The sequence below is a fragment of the Biomphalaria glabrata genome, chromosome 8 (assembly GCF_947242115.1).
Source record: "Biomphalaria glabrata chromosome 8, xgBioGlab47.1, whole genome shotgun sequence".
NCBI classification, from domain to species: Eukaryota; Metazoa; Mollusca; class Gastropoda; family Planorbidae; genus Biomphalaria; species Biomphalaria glabrata.
The window spans coordinates 7,676,906-7,700,665 of record NC_074718.1 but is presented as its reverse complement, the minus strand read 5'-3'; the positions used below and the strand labels follow the sequence as shown (position 1 = coordinate 7,700,665).

General features: G+C 35.4%; 1 protein-coding gene across 1 annotated transcript; it reads right to left on the bottom strand.

Annotated features, from left to right (window-relative positions):
- Positions 1-614: 614 nt before the first annotated feature.
- On the bottom strand, positions 615-22,925 carry LOC106051449 (uncharacterized). The gene is made up of 9 exons (XM_056037203.1): positions 22,737-22,925; positions 20,598-20,701; positions 19,100-19,228; positions 17,380-17,541; positions 14,039-14,154; positions 11,570-11,672; positions 7,307-7,336; positions 3,890-4,219; positions 615-969 (listed from the first exon to the last, which is right to left on the bottom strand). The coding sequence occupies exons 1-9, from the start codon at positions 22,904-22,906 to the stop codon at positions 938-940; spliced, it is 1,176 nt and encodes a 391-aa protein (XP_055893178.1). The 5' UTR covers positions 22,907-22,925; the 3' UTR covers positions 615-937.
- Between the last annotated feature and the right edge of the window lie 835 nt (positions 22,926-23,760).

Here is a 23,760-nt window from a genome sequence, read left to right as displayed (position 1 = left end):
ACATTATTACAAGTGCTCCTTCTTCCCTATTGCCATTAGAGAAGGGTTGACTGAATCAGTCAGGGAAACCAAAGACTTAGCAGGGTTTAAGTCATTGATTAACATGCATGATTAAATTATCTTCTTTTTTTTTTGAAGTAACGTCTGTAGTCTTATAAGATAACACCCTAGACAACATATACGCCAATACCATCTCATACACTCTGCACTTGTCACACAATTCATTTATTCAGTGATTCCCAAACTTTTCTTTAACGGAACACTTCGCACATTCTGAGTATTTAGCGGAACACATTCTGAGAACACTTTGATTTTTTTTTAAGGGGCATTAATTTACATTATGGCCTACTAATTAATTATTCCAGTAGTTTGAGAAACACCTATTTAGGCTTCACGTAACCCTAGTGTTCCGCGGAACACAATTTGGGAAACACTGCTTTTCTTTTATTATTCTAAAATCTCATCCTCTGTTTGAAATCGTGTTCTAAGATTTCATATTGAATTATATTTCTTGCAGATATTCCTTGAAAAAAATGCCTCGGTTTTTAATTTCTTTCAATATTATTTAATTATCGCCTTGCTTGCACAATCAGCAACTATTTCCCTTAAGATGTTCCTGATGTCATAATTTATTATAGCTGAGCTTTTATATAGCGCTACTTTCTTGCTTATGGCATGCTCAGAGCGCTACGGTCCAATCTCATTTGTGGACCAGTGGGGGACAGGGGGTATCTGGGAGAAGGTTTTTCCGTGCTGCCTTTAGGCGCTCAGTAAACACAACTCTGCCCGAGTCTGGTGTCGAACCTCGAGCCCACTTCATAGGTAGCCAAGCCAAGCCAAGTCTTGAGATTGGTTAATTAAAATCGAAACAAAGTTCACAATTGAAGGAACTATTCTTTTGTTACGAACACATTTCTCTTTAATATGTCCTCGGATTCTATACAGAATGTGTGCTCCCAGATTTCAGATCTGTGTAAAAAAAAATATGCAAGAAATATTAAAGTGAAAACTTTACACTTTTTGATGTACAATATATGTTTATATGTATACTAGCCAGATATGGCCCGCAGGCCTAAGTTTAAGTATTACGATCTATTGGATTGGATTTAGATCTATGTCAAACATGGAGAGTGTTCCTTCCACGTTTTTTAAAATTGTTTTTTTTATTTTGCCACGAAAATATAAGTGGAGTGTTAAAATGGGTTTACCCGTTAAGCCGACTTATTCATATCACATTTAAAATACTATGAAAACGGGATTACCCGATTTATAAAAAAAATTTTTTCTTAAATATAGATACAATTAAGTTCTTTTTGTTCCATTTTATGGCCCTTCGGTTGTGGGAGTGACATTAAACATACTCTACGCCTTTATTTTCTGGAACATTCATACCAAGTTTTATCAAGATTTGGTCAAATAGTCTTGAATAAGGGAGGCGAATCAACGATATGGTTGTTGATATAGATGTTGATATAGATGTTGATATAGATGTTGATATAGATGTTGATATAGATGTTGATATAGATGTTGATATAGATGTTGATATAGATGTTGATATAGATGTTGGTATAGATGTTGATATAGATGTTGATATAGATGTTGATATAGATGTTGATATAGATGTTGATATAGATGTTGATATAGATGTTGGTATAGATGTTGATATAGATGTTGATATAGATGTTGATATAGATGTTGATATAGATGTTGGTATAGATGTTGATATAGATGTTGATATAGATGTTGGTATAGATGTTGATATAGATGTTGATATAGATGTTGATATAGATGTTGATATAGATGTTGGTATAGATGTTGATATAGATGTTGATATAGATGTTGGTATAGATGTTGATATAGATGTTGGTATAGATGTTGATATAGATGTTGATATAGATGTTGGTATAGATGTTGATATAGATGTTGATATAGATGTTGATATAGATGTTGATATAGATGTTGGTATAGATGTTGATATAGATGTTGATATAGATGTTGGTATAGATGTTGATATAGATGTTGGTATAGATGTTGATATAGATGTTGATATAGATGTTGGTATAGATGTTGATATAGATGTTGGTATAGATGTTGATATAGATGTTGATATAGATGTTAATATAGATGTTGATATAGATGTTGATATAGATGTTGGTATAGATGTTGATATAGATGTTGATATAGATGTTGATATAGATGTTGGTATAGATGTTGATATAGATGTTGATATAGATGTTGGTATAGATGTTGATATAGATGTTGATATAGATGTTAATATAGATGTTGATATAGATGTTGATATAGATGTTGGTATAGATGTTGATATAGATGTTGATATAGATGTTGATATAGATGTTGGTATAGATGTTGATATAGATGTTGATATAGATGTTGGTATAGATGTTGATATAGATGTTGATATAGATGTTGATATAGATGTTGGTATAGATGTTGATATAGATGTTGATATAGATGTTGGTATAGATGTTGATATAGATGTTGGTATAGATGTTGGTATAGATGTTGATATAGATGTTGATATAGATGTTGATATAGATGTTGATATAGATGTTGGTATAGATGTTGATATAGATGTTGATATAGATGTTGATATAGATGTTGATACAGATGTACATGGGGACATCAGAAATACATAAAACAACGTCTGTCTTAAGCACAGCCTCTTCACAAGTTCTAGACTTGGGCGGAACTCCGTTCTCTTCAGCCTATTATCAACATAATGATCAGTCTAGTCCAGTGGTGTCCAACCCAATTCGACCTGCGGGCCATTATAATTTCTGACACTCGTGCGTGGACCACATGAACAAAAAGGTAAAAATAAAAATGAAATGAAATTTACCTGAAATTTGTAACTAATTGATTAGAAACCCGTGAATCTAGTACTTACATTTAGGAATTTGCTATCTGAAGCGAATTTATTTCACGCTTCAGAAAACGTCTTAAATTCTCCACTTAAAATAGAGCAACATTGTAGCTAGCTTTACTACTGACTCATTTTCTTGTCGCTTTTTTGGTAAATATTCCTATCGATCCAATCTATAGGCGTAGTTTAACAATCCTTTATTGGCGGCTCAAACCAAGATTGTCGTCATGTTTGTTTCATAATGACGTTTAGATGTTGTTCTTGTTTTTAAATAGCCACACTTTCTTTACAAGTCAAATATGTTGGCTTATGGTCATGCTCCACACAAAAAAAACGTTAAGTTTTTTTTTTTTGTGTGTAGATTCTCATATCACAAACACACTAATGTTAAAGGTCATGGTACCAATCAATTAAAGAGCAATTGAGGGCCCTAACGTAGGTAAAGATACATAAGTCAACCTTTTTTTTTTTTGAAGGAGGGTGTCTACTCTTCCTGCCAACATTTCGGCGGGCCGGATGGAACCACCTCGCAGGCCGGATCTGGCCCGCGGGCCGTATTTTGGGCATTACTGGTCTAGTCTCTAACAATGAGCGGCGCATGACAACTCCCTTTTGCCAGCCAAGTGCCTAACTACACAGCCACCGCGCCTGTCACCTATATTGGTAAACTAAAAACGATGAGTGAATATATGGTCAGATTGAAGATGAGCTAGCCACGTGACACCCTCGTTATTAGATTTCCCCAACTAAAGTTAGTTACTCATTAGAGCTGGGTAGACTCAGGAGCAACCGAAAAATCCCGAAATTACAAAATCTCAGTCTTCACTGTGATTCGAACCCAGGACCTTAGGTTCGTAAGCCAAGCGATTTCCAAATCAGCCACGATTATTGTAAAACAAAAACAACAGTTGTCTGATAGAAGTACAACTTAAAACTCATAACTCACAAACAAATATTTAACAGACTTGATTTCTAAATAAAAGTAAATTTAAAGAAATGAATTGCCTGTAACTGATTTGTATGCTAAATCATCGTCGTCAGATTCATCGTCATCATCCTCATCCTCATCATCATCATCATCGTCATCTTCTTCTTCTTCTTCTTGTTCTCCTTCTTCTCCTTCATCACCCAATCCTTCGGAGAATTTTCTCAGTTTGATCTCCGCGAGGTATAACTGCTCTATGATGTGGTCACTGATGTCGTCGCCGTCGCTGCCACTGACGTGGTGCACCTTTTTTTTCCTCATGGAGAAGATGACTAAACAGGCGATCAACATCACAGAGGCTGTCGCCGCCGCAAATGTGTACTTAAAAAGCTGTTCCGCATCTTCGTTTTCTTTGCAAATAAAAAAAAATTTTGATAAAAGTGAAAGTATAGATATTTAAAAAAATAATAATATGGTATTTCAACGCTGCCTGGTGGTGCGGTATTTCAAATTGAACACATAGAACTGTATTCTCAGACCATTGACCAAATAGATAATTTTATATATCTTGGGAGTGTAGTCAGTGTATCAGGTGGAACAGATGAAGACATTAAACGTCTTATAAATCTATCGCGTCAGACATTTACACACCTAGAAAAAAATCTGGAAATCTCCTCATAATTCTAACAAGACAAAAATAAGAATCTTTAACTCTAATGTCAAGGCGGTCCTACTGGTTCTGAAACATGGAGAACAGCTGAAGCAACAACAAAATAAAAGTATAGACCCTCATCAACAGATGTCTGAGAAATATGTTAAAAATACACTGGTACGACAATATAGAAAACACCAAACTGTGGGAGATGAATGGGCAGAAAAAATTAGAGGTGCAGATCTTAGAGCAGAAGTGGAGAAAAAATACCAACAACAGAGCTAGGCAGGCCTTAGAGTGGAACCCCCAGGGTACTAGACGTAGAGAAAGACCAAAAAAAACGTGGCGAAGCAGTGACCAGATGAAGCCGAGAGGACAGGAAAGAGCTGGGAAGTGGAACCCCCAGGGTACTAGACGTAGAGAAAGACCAAAACAAACGTGGCGACGCAGTGTACTAGATGAAGCCGAGAGGACAGGAAAGAGCTGGGAAGTCATTAAAAAACTAGCAAGAGACTGTGGAGAATGGCGTGTTTTTACTGAGGCCCTATGTTCCATAAGGATCGCAAAGGAAAGATAATGATGATGATGGTTGTGTGGCATGCGCTCTGGACTGTCGTGTTGCTAGTCTCCTGCCCTTCATAATGTCGGAGTGCCCTGCGTGAGGCATGGCATGTCATCAAATCCAAAGCAAAACACGAAACATAGCATTCCGAGTCTAATGCGCGTTGAATACTATAAAAGATAACGTCAATCACTTTAATCTTTCTTTACACTATCAATTTTAATTATGCCGTTAACTTTGTGATGGTGATGTAGTGAAAGCTGAAGAGTTACATAAAAATGAAACAAGACAGTGAGAGGTTTTGAAATAAACAGACACAATAGGCAATGTCAAAGACCCCAAATTTAATTATCTCTGTTGCCTTCTACATTAAAAAGACATTTTAAAATTTATACTACACTAAAGAGACTACCAATTTGACTATAAAATGCTAAGCAAGAAAAACGTAAAAAATACTTTTAAAAACATAAGCTTTAATATGTGTAGTTGTATCAATTAGTTTGAATCAGTCATGTAACTATGCCTGTAACAGACCTGGACATAATGAATTTGTGCGATTAGAAATATTTTTACCAACTGCTTTTAGCTGTCTCAATGCGCTATGATCATGCCTTGTTGTCTGGACCAGTTGGGAAAGGAGGAGGGAAGAAAAGAGTATCTTGGTGAATGTTTACATGTTGAATGTTTTTAAAGCAACACAAAATGTTCACTAATGGTTCAAAAGTATTTAATGGGATTAATTCAACTTATACCACTACATCTGTCAAGTACGATATCAAGGTACCAAACAATATAACTTATTACAAATAGTTAATTAACTAATTGGCTTTTTTAAATACATTATACTACACAAAAGAAATGTGCAGGGGCGTAGCTAAAAATTTCCCATCATTTGGTGGCCTGGGGGGCTTGATCTTTTGGGGGGCCCGTGAAGTTTTCGTAATATTTGATATTTAATGTAAAAAAACACTCATTTGGTGCCCCCCCCTCAAGTGGGTTCCCGGGGGGATTTTCATATTCTCCTCCTCCTCCCCACCCTAACTACGCCACTGGAAATGTGATTATAAATGCTGAAAAAAAAAAACGCACGAAATTTTTATTTAGGTATATTAGCTTTTTCTCTCCTATTTCACGATACCAACGTCGATTTGACCCCATTAAATTATATCAATGTTTTGGTTTTATCAACTTAAATTGGCATTGTGTAAAACGAGCATGCAATCCTCTTTAATTCTATACCAAATATAACATTTTCTGATCACAAACAGAAAAGTTATTAAAGTTTAATCGCAAAAGGATAGTGAAATACAAATCAGCCAAATGAACAATTCCTTTGGAACGTGGACAATAATTACGGAGAGAAAGAGTTAAACTATTTCGTTTATCAGTAGTTCCGTATTCTGAACATTGAATAAAAATAAATCTTGCACTTTAAAATTCAGCTTTCATGTATATTAGATTGTAATAATCAACTATTATTTACAAAGCTTATATTAAATCACTCTGTCTGTCTGTCTAGTAAAAAGTTTGAGCATTTTTTTTTCCCATTTCCTTTCTCGATTCAAGTTGAAACTTTGTACAATTATACATTATACCTGACAAGACATGAATCAATCAAAAAAAAATTAACTAACTACGGCTTTTTTTGTTTGATATCGAAATAAGGGGAATAAATGCTACTGAATAAGAGATGTGGGTGAATATATGGATTTAATCCCTTTATTATACATTTAGTGTATTCTCCCTTCTATTTCCCATCCACGTATCAAGTTGAAATTTTGCGTTACTTATTTATAGTTTATGACCATACACGAATCAATCACAAAATTAACCAATTAGCTTTTCAATTAAAAAGTAAAAGTAAAATTTCCCTTTCAGACCTTCCTATTCACGGCGCAGATGATGTTAAGGTCAAGGTCATCTGTTTCTATGTCCGACGGTTAACGAGCAGCTTGTCATGCGGCCAGCACAACGACCATGCGCATTTATTTTCCCCAACTTAGGTCAGGTAAACATAACAGTTGGGTGCATTCAGAGGCACCCAAAAGATCCCGAAAACAAATCACAGTCTTCACAAGGATTCAAAACCAGCACCTCCAGTTTGGAAGCCAAGCGCTTGACCACTCAGCCTTCGCGCCCACGTTTGTATTATACAGCATTAAATGGAGATAAACACTGTCATTTTTAGATATATTGCAGTGATAAGCAGTTCTTTCCCTTTGATAAGTTTTCTTAAAGTCATATTTTTTTTAGTGTTTTTGTTTCCTTTATTAGTATGCTCACCTTGTATTATTAAATTCACCTGCTCTTGTCCTGTAGAAATAAAATAAAATTTTAAAAAAATATGATAAAGAAAACATTATGATAATTGCTCAGACAAACCTTAGCACGGTGTATCTTACTCAACACAAAACCAATAGCAGCTTTTCCCATCCTAAAATAATACAAGGTTACAAAGACAGTTTGTGTAGGAACACAAACTCAAAATCGGCCCCCGAAGTGGTCCACCCAGGCAGGTAAAAAAAAAAAGGTTTTAATATTTTCAGAAAGAACATCAGAATGAAATTCTATCAAAGGCAAATGAGAGAGAAGAATGGGAGAAAGAAGGTTGATCTTGTGTGGTGCCCCAACGCTCCAGCAGACAAAGGGATAGGGGAAAGTGATGATGAGGTTATATGTGAACCCGGCGTAACTAATGATTCTCTAATATTCTAAGTGATCTAATTGTTTTGTAAATGGTCAATCTCTTATTCAAAGCCTCAAAAACTAAACATTTCGTAAAAAATAATAATATATAGTAACAGAAAATTATTTTAAAATTTCTGCATCAGATAAACATAACACTGTTGTTGTTTTGATGTGCAGTTCACACGATAGTATGAAAAACTATTTATTAAATGTTGTTTTAAATTATGTTTCACTTATATGTATATTAAATACATTTTTAAACAAGATTACAAAGAGAGTTTGTGTTACACAAACTCAGAGGCGGCCCCCGTCGAAGTCGGATCCCTGTCGGATCTGCATATTCGCAAATAATATTCAAGAGGTGATTTAATTTTGATGTAAAATGTTTTACACGTTTCGGATGTTCCTTCAGAGTTGAAGATAATTACTTCCTAGTCCAAACCTCCCGCAGGACGACGGGGGATGGGAGCGGGCAGGGTTTGAACCCTGGGCCATCCATAAATCTGAACGACAGTCCAGCGCGCAAACCGCACGACCAGGCAGCCATCCGATGGTCAAAAGTAATAATGTTTCAAAGATTCATTTGCCGTAAATTTAAATTTAAATTTAATAAAAAAATAGTAGATTAGTTTTAGTATATTAAAACATTACAATATTGATCAAAACGTTTGGAAATGAAAATCTACACATTTTTTTTACACTTTAAGTTTAGAAATTGAAATTCTACATCTTAATCTAGTCTATTTTAGTCTAAACTAGATCTAGAAATTCTAGATCTAGACTCTAAAATAATTTTAATTAGAATATAAATCCAGATCTAGATATACTGTAATAAAAATCTAGATCTAGTTTAAAAAATCTAGATTAGATCTAAATCAAGATATCATTCCTTTTTTAAACGCGAGTCACATAACGAGGCTTAATAAACATTACTATACCGAGTTCTTTTTTCATTTCATTTGAAGAATTAATTCCATATAACGTCAGAGGGAAAAAAAAACACTACGTCACACGGCCTAGCTAGACTAAAAATCGCCTTCATCTATAAGAGCCATTTATCGAGTGTTCATAGACTTTGGTGCACCGAGTGCGTTCTTTAAGCATTTCATTTAAAGAATTCATTCCATATGACGTCAAAGGAAAAAAAACACTACGTCACACGGCCTAGCTAGAATAAAAATCGCCTTCATCATTACGAGCCTTTTATCGAGTGTTCATAGACATTGGTGCACCGAGTGCGTTCTTTTAGCATTTCATTTACAGAATTCATTCCATATGACGTCAAAGGAAAAAAAAAACACTACGTCACAAGGCCTAGCTAGACTAAAAATCACCTTTATCAACACGAGCCATTTCTCAAGTGTTCATAGACATTGGTGCACCGAGTGCGTTCTTTTAGCATTTCATTTAAAGATTTCATTCCATGTGACGTCAAAGGAAAAAAAACACTACGTCACACGGCTTAGTTAGACTAAAATATGTTTTCATTAATACAAGCAATTTTTTCGAGGGTTAATAGACATTGGTGCACCGAGTGCGTTCTTTTAACATTACATTTAAAGAGTCCATTCATATGACGTCAAAGAAAAAAAATTCCATTACCTCACAATAGGCTAGTACCGGTATCATAAAAAAAAATGTCTTTATTTACACGAGATATTTAACGAGGGTTCATAGACATTGGTGCACTGAGTTCTAATAGATATTATTTAAAAAGGATCAAAGCCACATTGTTTTTGCGTTTTGTCTGTCAGTCGGTCTGTCCGTTATCTTGATATAAAAAAAACAACTAAAAGTTATTAAAAATTGATTAACCTTTATTTTACGTTTCAAAACATCGCAATAATTTTTAGGTATGAACACAATTGAAAAGTTTATATAATATATTGTTCCGGATGTTTGTATAAATAGTAAAAGAAAAAGAGAATTTCAGATAAATGTAATACCGTTAATTAAATTTTTTGGATGGTCTCGTATAAAAATTAGATGTACTACAGCCACGTGGAGAGATTTTCATACCTTACTTTGGTGTTTGGATTCTGTTTTCCTTAAAAATCGGAACATAATATTAACGATAATTAGATTTTTTAGTGTTTTAGGTAGAAAGTTAAATGTACTGTAAGAGAGTAGTGAGTTAAAATATTTTTCATAAAAATCCGTAAAAACATTATTTCGTAAATGAGAAGATTATTTGTTTATTAATTAGAAGAGGGAGTTCAAACAATTATTTGGCGTTAGTAGATTTTTAAATAAATTCGGAAATTTCTGGCGACGATTTGTAAGAAACAAAATCCGGAACTTTCTTTATCGATTACAAAACTTCTATGTTATGTTTGTTTTACAAGAAAATTAAATGTCTAAAAAGTAATTTTTAGTAATCAATTCAAGTAAATTACTTTTTTTAAAAGCCTTATGCGATTTCAAACAATCATTAGGCATAATTCATGTTCTATAAAACAATATCCGGAACATTTTTACACTTAATGAAATATAAGTCAGTATAGAGATTATGATTTAGCATTAATATGCTATTTACATAAAAAACGGAACAACATATTATTGATAATGTGTTTTTGCAACGTTTAAGCATGGAAATTGAATGTAATATGAGTTAGAAGAGCAAATAAACATTTGTTGGCGTTGATTAGTTTTGCACAAAAAAATCCGGAACAATCAATTTTAGATACTTAAAACTATTGAGATGTTATGGGAGGAACATTAAAGGGTAAATCAGATTTTCAATAGCTTTTAGAGTTCTAGTTTTTTAAATCTAATCGTGACGGACAGACCGACCAACAGACAAAACGCACAAAAATAAGCTTCTTTTATTCGGATGGGGGCACTAAACAAAAAATAAATAAAATCTGATTTTTAAAAAAAGTTTAAGGAATTGGTTCAGCACCTGATCATGTTGCGACGTTACGCTACTGCACGAAAATCGCTGCATAAAAAGTCCATTTAAAAAATGTGCGTGATATTTACATACAAAGTTCATTATTAGCCTTTATAAACAAACAGAAATGTTTTCTTTTAATTTTAGCAGCTAGTTGACCAGAAAAAACGTCTTTAACTATTATTTGTATTTGTTGTAAACATTTCCTGTACATTTTAAAAATATATTTGACTTAGTGATACTGAAAATACACAAAAATTGTTCATCTTTGTTAGCATATTGTAACATTGCCTCCCTTACATTTACGTAATTGTTTTAGAATTGGTGTATTTTTATGAAAAAATCGCTTGCATAATTAATTTTATAAATTAAACGGTTTGCTTTTAGAAAACCAAAAGTAGCCGTTGCACCTAAACTTTTCAAGCCGGATTTAATGATGAAATAATATTTTTCATATCTCTTCTAGTTTTCGAGATCTGAGTGTGACAGACGGACAGACGGACAGACGGACAGACGGACAGACGGACATTTTGCACAAACCTAATAGCGGCTTTTTCCCCTTACGGGGGCCGCTAAAAATAGTTAACATATTTTTTGTGTAAATGTAGTAGTTTGTATGACAGAACTTACTTAACTTAGCAATTCAATTGTGAAAAAAATAAATGTGTTAAAATATGGGAAATTATCATCTCCCTTACTAGATAGCCTCCCGTGTTTGTTACTATTAATAGTGAATAGTTGTAAAAATTGTGTATTTTTTAGAAAAAACTGCTTGCATAGTTGATTTTAAAAATTATTAATTTTTTGCTTTCAGAAAAGTGAAGACAAAAAGTAGCCGTTGCATCAGAACTTTAAATGGTCTAAAATATTATGATGTCGGATTTTCACTGTCTTTTCTAGTTTACGAGTTTTAAACGGGACGGACGGACAGACTACACAAAAAGGTTCATTATATAACCTCTGACCTATAAGGGCGCCTGTAATGTACTGCACTATTGACGAATCTTTTCCATGGCAAACTTGTGGGGTTACCGTCAAATTGATTTCATTAACATCTGCCGAATAGACCTAAATAAAAAGCAAAATATCAAAATACTTAATTAAAAAAAAAATAATAAGATAAGATAAGATAAATTTTATATAGATGCAAATATACTAACAACATTCACACACTAAACACATACACACTCAGAACCAGTGCTTTATGAATTAAACTTCTCGATGGCGACATATGACCTTGCAAAAGTGACCGAAAGTGGGATAAAGGAATTTTTACATCTTTCTGTTTTAGTCCTAATAGAAAGGAGACGATCATTTCGTTCAGATCTTATGTAACAGTGCTTTAATGGGTGCAGGTTGTCTTTAAGAATCGTGTGTATTTTGGAAAGGCATCAAGTTAAAACTTTGCACAATAGTTGACAACACATGAATCAATTCTTTGTGCAACGGGCGACAATAATCACAATAATCTAGATCAGTGTTTCCCAAACTGTGTTCCCGGTAAACCCGTTTTCACATTATTTTATATTTGATATAAATATCTCGACTGAACGGGTAAACCCGTTTTCACACTCTACTTTCATTTCCGTGGCAAAATAAAAAAAAATGTGAAGGGAACATTCTCCATGTTTAACATAGATCTTAATTCAAACCAGTTGACCAGTAAAACCAAAAGTAAGGCCCAAAGGTTGCAGGTCATATCTGGCTAGCATATATATAATTAATCTATATTATAAAGTAGAATGTGTGGTGTATGTATGTATGTATGGATGTATGTTACTTATAGACATCAAAACCGCTTGACCAATCTTGATGAAACTAGGCAGGAATGTTCCTAGGGTACTAACTTAGACCGTAGTGTATGTATTGTAGCCCTAAAACAAACTTAAGACCCTCAAAAAAAAAATAAAGTTGTCCGACTCTATTACAGCTATAGTATTTTATGGATCTAGGCCATGTCTACAATGTTGACATGAGAAAAGATAGAAAGGATTTAGACCTAGATCTAATTTTAAGAAATACACTTTGCGCAGATAGTTTTTTACTTTGACACATGAAAAGACAAAAGAAGATCCATTGATTTCATTATATAATAAAATTAACCTTCAATTTTGTGTTTCAAAAGCATTTTTTACATTAATTAGTTCCTTATATCTGTGATTACAGATTTCCTGACGAACATTCTTTCATTAGACAATACTGTAATGAATCGCGTACTAAATATTAATTCGTTTAATTGTTTACTTTATAATCCCATCCCTAGATCTAAAACTCTAATTCAACTCTAAGATGATAAAACTTCTCTTCGCACAGATAGTTTTATACTTTAACACATAAACATATTAATTAAAGTCCATTCATTTCATATTTTGATCAAATAAACATTCAAATTTGGTTTTCTAAAGCTACATTCGCCTACGAAAGCTGCGAAGCCGAGTTGAGATAGGCCTAGATCTATATTCATTCATGAATCGCGTACTAAATATAATTTCGTTTAATTGTTCACTTTATAATCCCATTCATTTAACAAAGCTATCGCTCTTTTCGTTTTTAATAGATAAGAATGTATCGACTTCGGGTAAACCCATTTTCGCAAACCTAATTTTATTTTCGTAGCGAAAGAGAAATAACGTGAAAGGATCATTAGCTAAGTTTAACATACATATAAATCCAATCCACTAGATTATTCAAAAGCATTTTTTACATAAATTAGTTCCTGATATCTACAGATTTCCTGGCGAACATTCTTTCATTAGACATTACCAAATGGTTACACATTAACACATCTCTCTTCTGAGGTCTGAGTCTATTCCTAGGCCTAGGTCTAAAACTCTTACTGAACTCTAAGATGATAAAACTTCTTTTCGCAAAGATAGTTTTATGCTTTAACATATAAACATACTAATTATTGTCCATTCATTTGATATTTTAATCAAATTAACATTCAAATTTGTTTTTCTAAAGCATTTTTAATACATTCGTTCGCTGTTCGCTAAAGCTGCGTAGCCGTGTTGAGATAGGCCTATATTCATTCATGAAAAAAAGTTCACGCATGCGCAGCACAGAACTCTAGATTAGTGTAGATTTAGATCTACGTCTACCTCAAGATCTACTTTATACTTTATACACATGAACATACAAAATGAAGTCTATTCATCTCAAATTTTAATCAAATATATGTAGGCCTACAAGCAAATGTTTTAATTTGAAAAAAAAAAATGGATTTAATTAAGCCTATTAGCTATTTTGATTTGATAGCTTCATTCACACTATTTTTACATTGACACATTCGCTTTACTTATTACATAATTATTTCGTTTAATTGTTTACAATAACACTCTCAGTGACTATATCGAAAGTAATGCGCAAATAAAGACCCGCGGGTCGCGGGTAACATATGTCTAGTTAAAAATAAAAGTAAATATTTTACTTACAACGCAAACGAAACGAAATGTGTCGACAAAGTTCGGTGACGAGTCTTCGTTGTACATGATAAAGTAGTTTTTCCCGTTTTCAACTGGATTATGGACACAACTAAAATCCCCTTTAGCTGTAACAGGAAGGGAGGTTTTTAGAAATATGTATGTCCTGTTAAACAAAGCTTACGCTTGTCCTGAATGTGGCAAAAATGTAGGTCACAGTTGGGGCTGCGTAGCCATGGGAAATATTGCACATTAATCTTAGGACTCGAAGACAAGCCTTTTATGTCCTTTTAAATAAAAAAAAATATCAATGTTATCTTAATGATCCTTCCACATAAACTTTAAAAGTAAAAAAAAAAGTTTTCCCTTTCGGACCTAGCGATCTATGAGGCAGATAATGTAAAGGTCATCTGATTCTGTGGCCCACGGTTAGCGAGGGTGTCATGTGGCCAGCACAACGACCAACCTCCTTTACTTTCCCCAACCTTATGTCAGGCACCCTTTAGAGCTGGGCGGACTCAGAGGCGCCCTAAAGATTCCGAAAATTGAAATTCCATTCATCAACAGGATTCGAACCCGGGAACCCTTACCACTTTACCACCGCGCCTCCACGTTAAAGTCTTAGCACATTATATAATGTTACCGCCAAAGTGCAGAAATTAGTTTTGGTATCTAAGTATCGTGAAGGCGCCCTAAAGATTCCGAAAATTGTAATCCCATTCATCAACAGGATTCGAACCTGGGAACCCTTACCACTCTACCACCGCGCCTCCACGTTAAAGTCTTAGCACATTATATAATGTTACCGCCAAAGAGCAGAAATTAGTTTTAGGTATCTAAGTATCGTGAAGGCGCCCTAAAGATTCCGAAAATTGTAATCCCATTCATCAACAGGATTCGAACCTGGGAACCCTTACCACTCTACCACCGCGCCTCCACGTTAAAGTCTTAGCACATTATATAATGTTACCGCCAAAGTGCAGAAATTAGTTTTGGTATCTAAGTATCGTGAAGGCGCCCTAAAGATTCCGAAAATTGTAATCCCATTCATCAACAGGATTCGAACCTGGGAACCCTTACCACTCTACCACCGCGCCTCCACGTTAAAGTCTTAGCACATTATATAATGTTACCGCCAAAGAGCAGAAATTAGTTTTGGTATCTAAGTATCGTGAAGGCGCCCTAAAGATTCCGAAAATTGTAATCCCATTCATCAACAGGATTCGAACCTGGGAACCCTTACCACTCTACCACCGCGCCTCCACGTTAAAGTCTTAGCACATTATATAATGTTACCGCCAAAGAGCAGAAATTAGTTTTGGTATCTAAGTATCGTGAAGGCGCCCTAAAGATTCCGAAAATTGTAATCCCATTCATCAACAGGATTCGAACCTGGGAACCCTTACCACTCTACCACCGCGCCTCCACGTTAAAGTCTTAGCACATTATATAATGTTACCGCCAAAGAGCAGAAATTAGTTTTGGTATCTAAGTATCGTGAAGGCGCCCTAAAGATTCCGAAAATTGTAATCCCATTCATCAACAGGATTCGAACCTGGGAACCCTTACCACTCTACCACCGCGCCTCCACGTTAAAGTCTTAGCACATTATATAATGTTACCGCCAAAGAGCAGAAATTAGTTTTGGTATCTAAGTATCGTGAAGGCGCCCTAAAGATTCCGAAAATTGTAATCCCATTCATCAACAGGATTCGAACCTGGGAACCCTTACCACTCTACCACCGCGCCTCCACGTTAAAGTCTTAGCACATTATATAATGTTACCGCCAAAGTGCAGAAATTAGTTTTGGTATCTAAGTATCGTGAAGGCGCCCTAAAGATTCCGAAAATTGTAATCCCATTCATCAACAGGATTCGAACCTGGGAACCCTTACCACTCTACCACCGCGCCTCCACGTTAAAGTCTTAGCACATTATATAATGTTACCGCCAAAGTGCAGAAATTAGTTTTGGTATCTAAGTATCGTGAAGGCGCCCTAAAGATTCCGAAAATTGTAATCCCATTCATCAACAGGATTCGAACCTGGGAACCCTTACCACTCTACCACCGCGCCTCCACGTTAAAGTCTTAGCACATTATATAATGTTACCGCCAAAGTGCAGAAATTAGTTTTGGTATCTAAGTATCGTGAAGGCGCCCTAAAGATTCCGAAAATTGTAATCCCATTCATCAACAGGATTCGAACCTGGGAACCCTTACCACTCTACCACCGCGCCTCCACGTTAAAGTCTTAGCACATTATATAATGTTACCGCCAAAGAGCAGAAATTAGTTTTGGTATCTAAGTATCGTAAAGGCGCCCTAAAGATTCCGAAAATTGTAATCCCATTCATCAACAGGATTCGAACCTGGGAACCCTTACCACTCTACCACCGCGCCTCCACGTTAAAGTCGTAGCACATTATATAATGTTACCGCCAAAGTGCAGAAATTAGTTTTGGTATCTAAGTATCGTGAAGGCGCCCTAAAGATTCCGAAAATTGTAATCCCATTCATCAACAGGATTCGAACCTGGGAACCCTTACCACTCTACCACCGCGCCTCCACGTTAAAGTCTTAGCACATTATATAATGTTACCGCCAAAGTGCAGAAATTAGTTTTGGTATCTAAGTATCGTGAAGGCGCCCTAAAGATTCCGAAAATTGTAATCCCATTCATCAACAGGATTCGAAACCGGGAACCCTTACCACTCTACCACCGCGCCTCCACGTTAAAGTCTTAGCACATTATATAATGTTACCGCCAAAGAGCAGAAATTAGTTTTGGTATCTAAGTATCGTGAAGATGAACTAGGGTTGTCTGTTGGTGAATTGCGACATGCAGACTTAGTATTCATGGTACATAGGTATGTTCAAATGTCCTGAAACCTTGACCCCTACCATGGCATTGCTTTATTGCTGCTTGACCTAAAGATATTTCTACAGATAGGATATTCCTCTTTCAGACCATGCGGTCTCTAAGAAAAAATAATGTAAAGGTCACCTGTTTCTCTGACTTACGGTTATGTGGCCAGCACAACCAGCAACCGCCTTCACTTTTTTCCCCCAACTAATGTCAGGTACCCATAAACGCTGGGTGGACATCAGAGGCGCCCTAATGATCACGAACGTAAAAATTCTAGTATTTACCATGATTACAATTCGAAAATATTTCTTAACCCTTAAGATGCGTGTGGTAGTTTAACCCTCTAAACATGAACATTGTAATTTCATTTTGTATGTCTTCATTGCCAAACATCTCAGCACTTTAAGGGTTAAACATGTAATTTAATAAGATCAGAACGATTAAAGTAAACACAACACAATGCGTGGACCAGTGTCCGAGATTTACCGGAGTAAAATGGCTTTTCAGTATCGCAGTTCTTTGCTAGTATTCGAGTGAAGCCCATCCGAGTGGACAGAAACTTTAGCACGAAAAAGCAATCTCCCATTTGGTATTTGAAAGCTTTGGTAAAAGCTTTTGGAAATTCCTCGGTGGCTTTCAAAAAGGAGTCTTCATGGAGACGAAACACATATAAAAGAAACATGATTATTTAAAAAGAAGACATTGATCCTTTCACGTGCAGTGGTATTGGTACTGTAAATGTCAATGGTATTGTGTTAATGGGTATGAGATATCGTAATAATATGTTTACGGTATGTGTAACGTGAATGGTCTGTGTTTTGATAGTGATATAAAATATGTAAGTGGTGTGTGTTATATTAATGATAAAAACTTCACTAATGGTATGTATTATGTTAATGGTATGTGTTGTGTGAATGGTATGTGTTAAGTTAATGGTATGTGTTATGTTAATGGTATGTGTTACGTTAATGGTACGTGTTATGTTAATGGAAAAAGAAAGTTCTAAACTAAAAAACAAAGCCTACAATAAACATGCATAGATGTATGTCTATTGTATTTTCTAAACAGCTATGTTAATTGTATGTGTTATGTTAAAGATATGTGCGATACTAACGTACGTATTATGTAAATTGCACAAATATGCCTCATAGTGTGTTATGCTAGGATATGTGTTATGTTATTGTATCTGTTGTGTTATAGTATGATGGTATGCGTTTTGTAGGGTATGTTAATGGTGTTGGATTCATGGTTCCTAACCCTAACCACCAGTAAACCCTAGCCCTATGTAAAAAGGCACACAAATACAAATATATCAGAGAAAAACAAAAAAGTGGTCAATATTGCAATTAGAGCAGTGTTTCTCAACTTTAATAACGTTGGTGGACCTTCTCTTGACAGCTAAGGGGCCTGGGGGGAAGCGCACTTAACTCCCCCCCCCCAGAGGTGTTCAGGGTGGGTCAGCCAAGTGGGCGGAAAGGGATTGCCCATAGACCTTCGCCCCTCTTTGAATCAGCCAGTGACGTGGGAAGCTGTATTAAACGATTCGCTGTAGGAAAAATAAATGAATATGGACTAAGACAGCTCGTGGTCTTCTCATTTCATTTCTTCTGCGTAACTACTAGCTGTTTCAAACGTTTCCTTTTCAGACCTTGCGTACTAAAGGGCACATGATGCACAGGCCACCTGTTTCTATGGCCACCGGTTAACTACGGTGTCTGTGGCCAGCACAACGACCTACCGAATTTACTTTTCCCCCAACTCATGTCAGGTACCCATTAGAGCTGTTTGCATTCAGAGGTGCCCAAAGATCCCGAAATAAAAAATCCCAGTCTTCACCAGGATTCAAACTCAGGACCCCCAGTTCGAAAGCGCCTCCTATGCTGTGTTATCTTATAATTTTTATCATAACTTGTGTTATCTTATAATTCTTATCATAACTTGTGTTATCTTATAATTTTTATTATAACTTGTGTTATCTTATAATTCTTATCATAACTTGTGTTATCTTATAATTCTTATCATAGCTTGTTTTATCTTATAATTCTTATCAAAACTTGTGTTATCTTATAATTCTTAACATAACATACTTTTGCCTAAACTTCATATTTACCTCGACATAAAGTTCACACAATTTCAACATGTTAAATATTATATACTCAATTAGAATTAATTATACCAAATGGGACCCCACTGAACCTTTAAATACCTTGCCTTATCAAAATGTTAAACTGGTTAGGCATGAAATCTCCTGAACTTTTGCATAGGGCTTCCAACGACGCCACTGTCGGCTTGGCCAGCAGGACTTTCGCGAAACCCTTCGATACAGGATCTATTTCTGATGAAAGAAGATTATTTTGGTATTGACATTATAAAGCAAGTGATATCTATAAAATCACGTATTTTTCATTACAATATAGTTAGGCAGATGTTTACACAATACTCCAAGACATGGCTTTTTTTTTAAAGGCACTTACATAATAATATACTAAGCATTGCAATGGAGCTCATTCACCAATCGTAAACAAACAACATTAAGCCACGTGATAATATCGATAAAACAAAGAAAATTAAGTATCACGTGACAGCATTTATGGATTGTGTAATTTGCATAGAATATAAAAAGAACCACGTGGTAAAATGTTGTTTGTTTACGATTGGTGAATGAGGTCCATTGAGAGCATTGCAAACGGAGGAAATCCATGTCACGCAATACAGATTATGCATTCATTACAATATGTCTCAAATGATTAAAATGTTAGTTACAGTTGATGTTGGTCTTTTGTGATAAACATTAAAAACTCATTCTGATTACTCGCTTATATTTGCGACCCCTGGCAAATCGTCAATCGACCCCCAAGAGGTCGCGACCCACAGGTTGAGAACCCCTGTAGTAGAGGCAGCAGGTTCCATCTCCTGCGTTAACGTTGAAAGATCCCACAGTGGCATCGGGGCCAGGGGAGCGGCACCAGGTCTTCTGAAATCCATTTCTTTATAGGGGGTCAACACGAGCGATCTAAAGACACACTCTTGCATCACCCTCAAAGAAAGTGAAATTGTCTTCGACTGAGAAACTCTAACCCTTGATCGCTCGTTGTGGCGTGAAGCTGTAAATTGTCAGTATTCGGAGATACGAGGGAGTTCGGAGGGAGTGAGATCAGACATCAGAAGAGAACGCTGACCAAAATAAAAACAAACAAACTGCGAGTCAAAGAACGCAGCCTATTCCGACCTAAAGTTCCCATGCCTCTTAGTTAAGTGATGTGACAGATAACTCTTAAAAACCAATAACGTAGCCAACTGATAAAAGAACTGATGAACGAACTGATGAACTGATGAATTGAGGAATTGTTGAATTGATGAACTGATGAATTGATGAATTGAGGAATTGTTGAAATGATGAACTGAGGAACTGATGAATAGAGGAATAGATGAATTGATGAATTGATGAACTGATGAATGAATTGATGAATTGATGAACTGATGAATGAACTGATGAATTGATGAACAGATGAATGAATTAATGAATTGACGAATTGATGAATTGACGAATTGATGAACTGATGATCTGATGAACTGATGATCTGATGAACTGATGAATGAATTGATGAATTGAGAATTGAAAATTGATGAATTGATGAATGAATGATGAATGAATTGGTGAATTGATGAACTGTTGAACGAACTGCTTAACGAACTGTCCTTACCTTTCATGATGAAGTTGAAGATGACTTTATTAGCTGATATTAAAGCAAACTTTGAGCAACTGTAAATAGAATAATCTACAAGGCGAACTATTGTGTTCTCGGATCTGTTGTAATTGTACATTAAAAGAAATCAATTGGCTATACAAAATGTGCCATACCTATAAAATTCAAATACAAATTTGAATACCGATCGTCAAAAGGACTCTCATATGTTAAGTGTTAATTTATTTTCTCTCTTTAAATAAAAATTCAAACTATCTAGGATTAATCCAGACCAACTCCGGCTAATGGAAAAGATTAAATCAGCCAGCCACGTATTTTGTCACAATGATTACATATATAAATTACTCTTATAATGTAAAGACTCAAGATCCCACCACGGGTTGACTTTAGTGTAGGATGGGGGTTTCCTCTGGCTTTTAATACAATCCCAAAACTTAACCCTTAAGACGCGAGTGGTAGTTTAGCCTCTAGACACTAGAATTGTAAATCCATTTTGTATGCAATTTATAAAAAAAGCTCAGCACTTCAAGGGTGAAATAAATGTTCGTTCGTGTTTGTCGCTTCTATGTTGAAGTTAAGAACTTGTTGAGTCCAGCTGTGGTTAGAATATCTATGGGACAAGGAGGGATTAGCCAATGGTCCCTTCTCCAGCTACCCAGCTATCTATCTATCCATCTGTCCATCCATCAATCTGTCTCTCTCTCTCTCTCTCTCTCTCTCACTCTATACATATATATATAAATATATATAACGATAAGTCAGCCTCCGAAGCCAGTACAAGTGGTGTCCACGGTGTTCTTCTATTCTTTTCCGAAAATGAGCACCCCTGAGTATAGCGTAGTTTAGACAACTGTGTTTTGCTTTCTCCCATTTCTGTTAAGATTTTTTCCGCTACTCGTAATCCCTGTACGGGGCGAGAGTGTCTTGTATTGTTGTTTTGAATTGTTTGCTACGTCACAAAGTCCGGTGACATTTCTTGGTCATTCTTTGTCGTAAGGCAGTTAACCCTCTGAAGTTGGTTGAAACAGACTAAGTGTTGGGCCGTTAAAAGATTATTAGTCTGTGTTAACAAATACTAGTTCCTTGGACTTATTATTCTGTACGATTTTTGGACTTTTAAAGTTGTTATTGTTGTTTCGTGTGTGATATCTATTATTATATGTTGTATGAGGTTGTTACTATTTCTAGTTTTAGAGCAGAAGTTGAGTTTTGTAATTATTTCGTTTATAGGGTGCCAGTGTTGGAGTTGTATGTACTGAACTCGATTCTTTGCAAGTCTTGGCGTCGCTTATCTTCTCGGAAGCATCTATTACAGTCTTGAGTGTCTTTGTCAGATTTGTGATTATTGACGGCGATGAGTGTCAGTGGCTGCTACACTACAGTTCCAGTCGGGGATCAGTTGAGGTCTAACTCTATCATTACCGTTGTCAACAGTATTGTGACGTCAATCGGTCATCGTCTGGTTTACTATGAAACCATGGTGACAATTAGGTAGCAGTAGCAAGGTGCTTATGTATAATTATTGAATACATATCTATCTATCTATATATATATATATTATATATATTATCTACTCTATCCATTCTTCATTATACATATACACATGTCAGTATCATACAATTAAAGTCATACTTGTGTTATTTAAATTCATACACATAGTTGGCTACTCTATGTACGATGGTGTGTGAACTATTTGCGACTATTTAATATTTCATGTAAAAGAAAAATGCGAACACTGTCTACATTGTTATACGGAGGCGCGATGGCTTGGCGTCCAAATCGGAGGTCCCGGGTTCGAATCCTGCTGATGGCTGGACTTTTTAATTTCATTTTTTTTTTGGCGCCTCAGAGTCCACCCACCTCTGATTGGTAACTGACATTATTTGGGAAAAGTAAAGACGGTTATTCCTTTGTGCCGACCTCATATCACTTCCATCAACCGTAGGCCACAGAAACAGATGACCTTTACAAATCTGCCATATAGACCACAAGGTCTCAAAGGGGATCTCTACTTTTTTAAAATAAAAAACAAAAAACAATTCAATCCTCGCGGAAGTCCTAGTGTTCCGCTGAACTTAATTTGAGAACCCCTGACCCTAGCAGCACACAATGAACACAGAAAAAGGATAATGGTACCTTATAATGAAATTGGAATCTTTATAGTATATGCATTTAAAATTCCCTAATGAAGACTGTTTCAAACAAGCTTCAGATTCGCAGTTCTCATCTTTGATCCTGCTCCCACGAAAGGAATCTTTTGTTATTGTAACAGCTGGATGCCTGTTGCCAAACCATTTGCCTTCCATCGCAGCATCAAGTTTACAAGACGCTTCTGAAGTGAAATATTTGGTAAATTAAAAGGAAAAAAATACATCATTATATAGATAGTTCAAAACATAGATAAATAAATGATTAAATACAAAGAAAGTTGAAAAGAAAAGAAAAAAGATTGACAGACAGACAGACCGACTCACAAATAGATATATAGATATATAGATATATAGATATATAGATATATAGATATATAGATATATAGATATAGATACAGATAGATAGATAGATAGATAGATAGATAGATAGATAGATAGATAGATAGATAGATAGATAGATAGATAGATAGATAGATAGATAGATAGATATAGATATAGATTTAGATTTAGATATAGATATAGATATAGATATAGATATATAGATATAGATACAGATAGATAGATAGATAAATACACAGATAGATACAAAGATAGATAGATAGTGTTATGACATGATTAGGAATTAGTTATTTGTTTCGGGAATAGGGTAAAGTTTTACTTAGCGACGATGACGTAACGTTGGTTAAAAAACAAGAACGCTCTAAGTGACGCTAAAAGGAAGACGCTTCGTGTAGAGCAGTACAATAGATATACGGATGTACGGACATAGCTGACATCGGACGATTCCCTTCTTGATGATTAAATATATTTGTAGAACAACATCAGCGTCGACTACATATTTTGATTGTTTCGGCCTTTCGCCAGTGTTACTGGAGTAGTTCGAGTTCAGCATTACTTCCAGTCAGACGTAGATCTACACTAGATATATTTCCAAGAATCAGCACCGCGAGGAAGCCTTAACAATAGATAGATAGATAGATAGATAGATAGATAGATAGATAGATAGATAG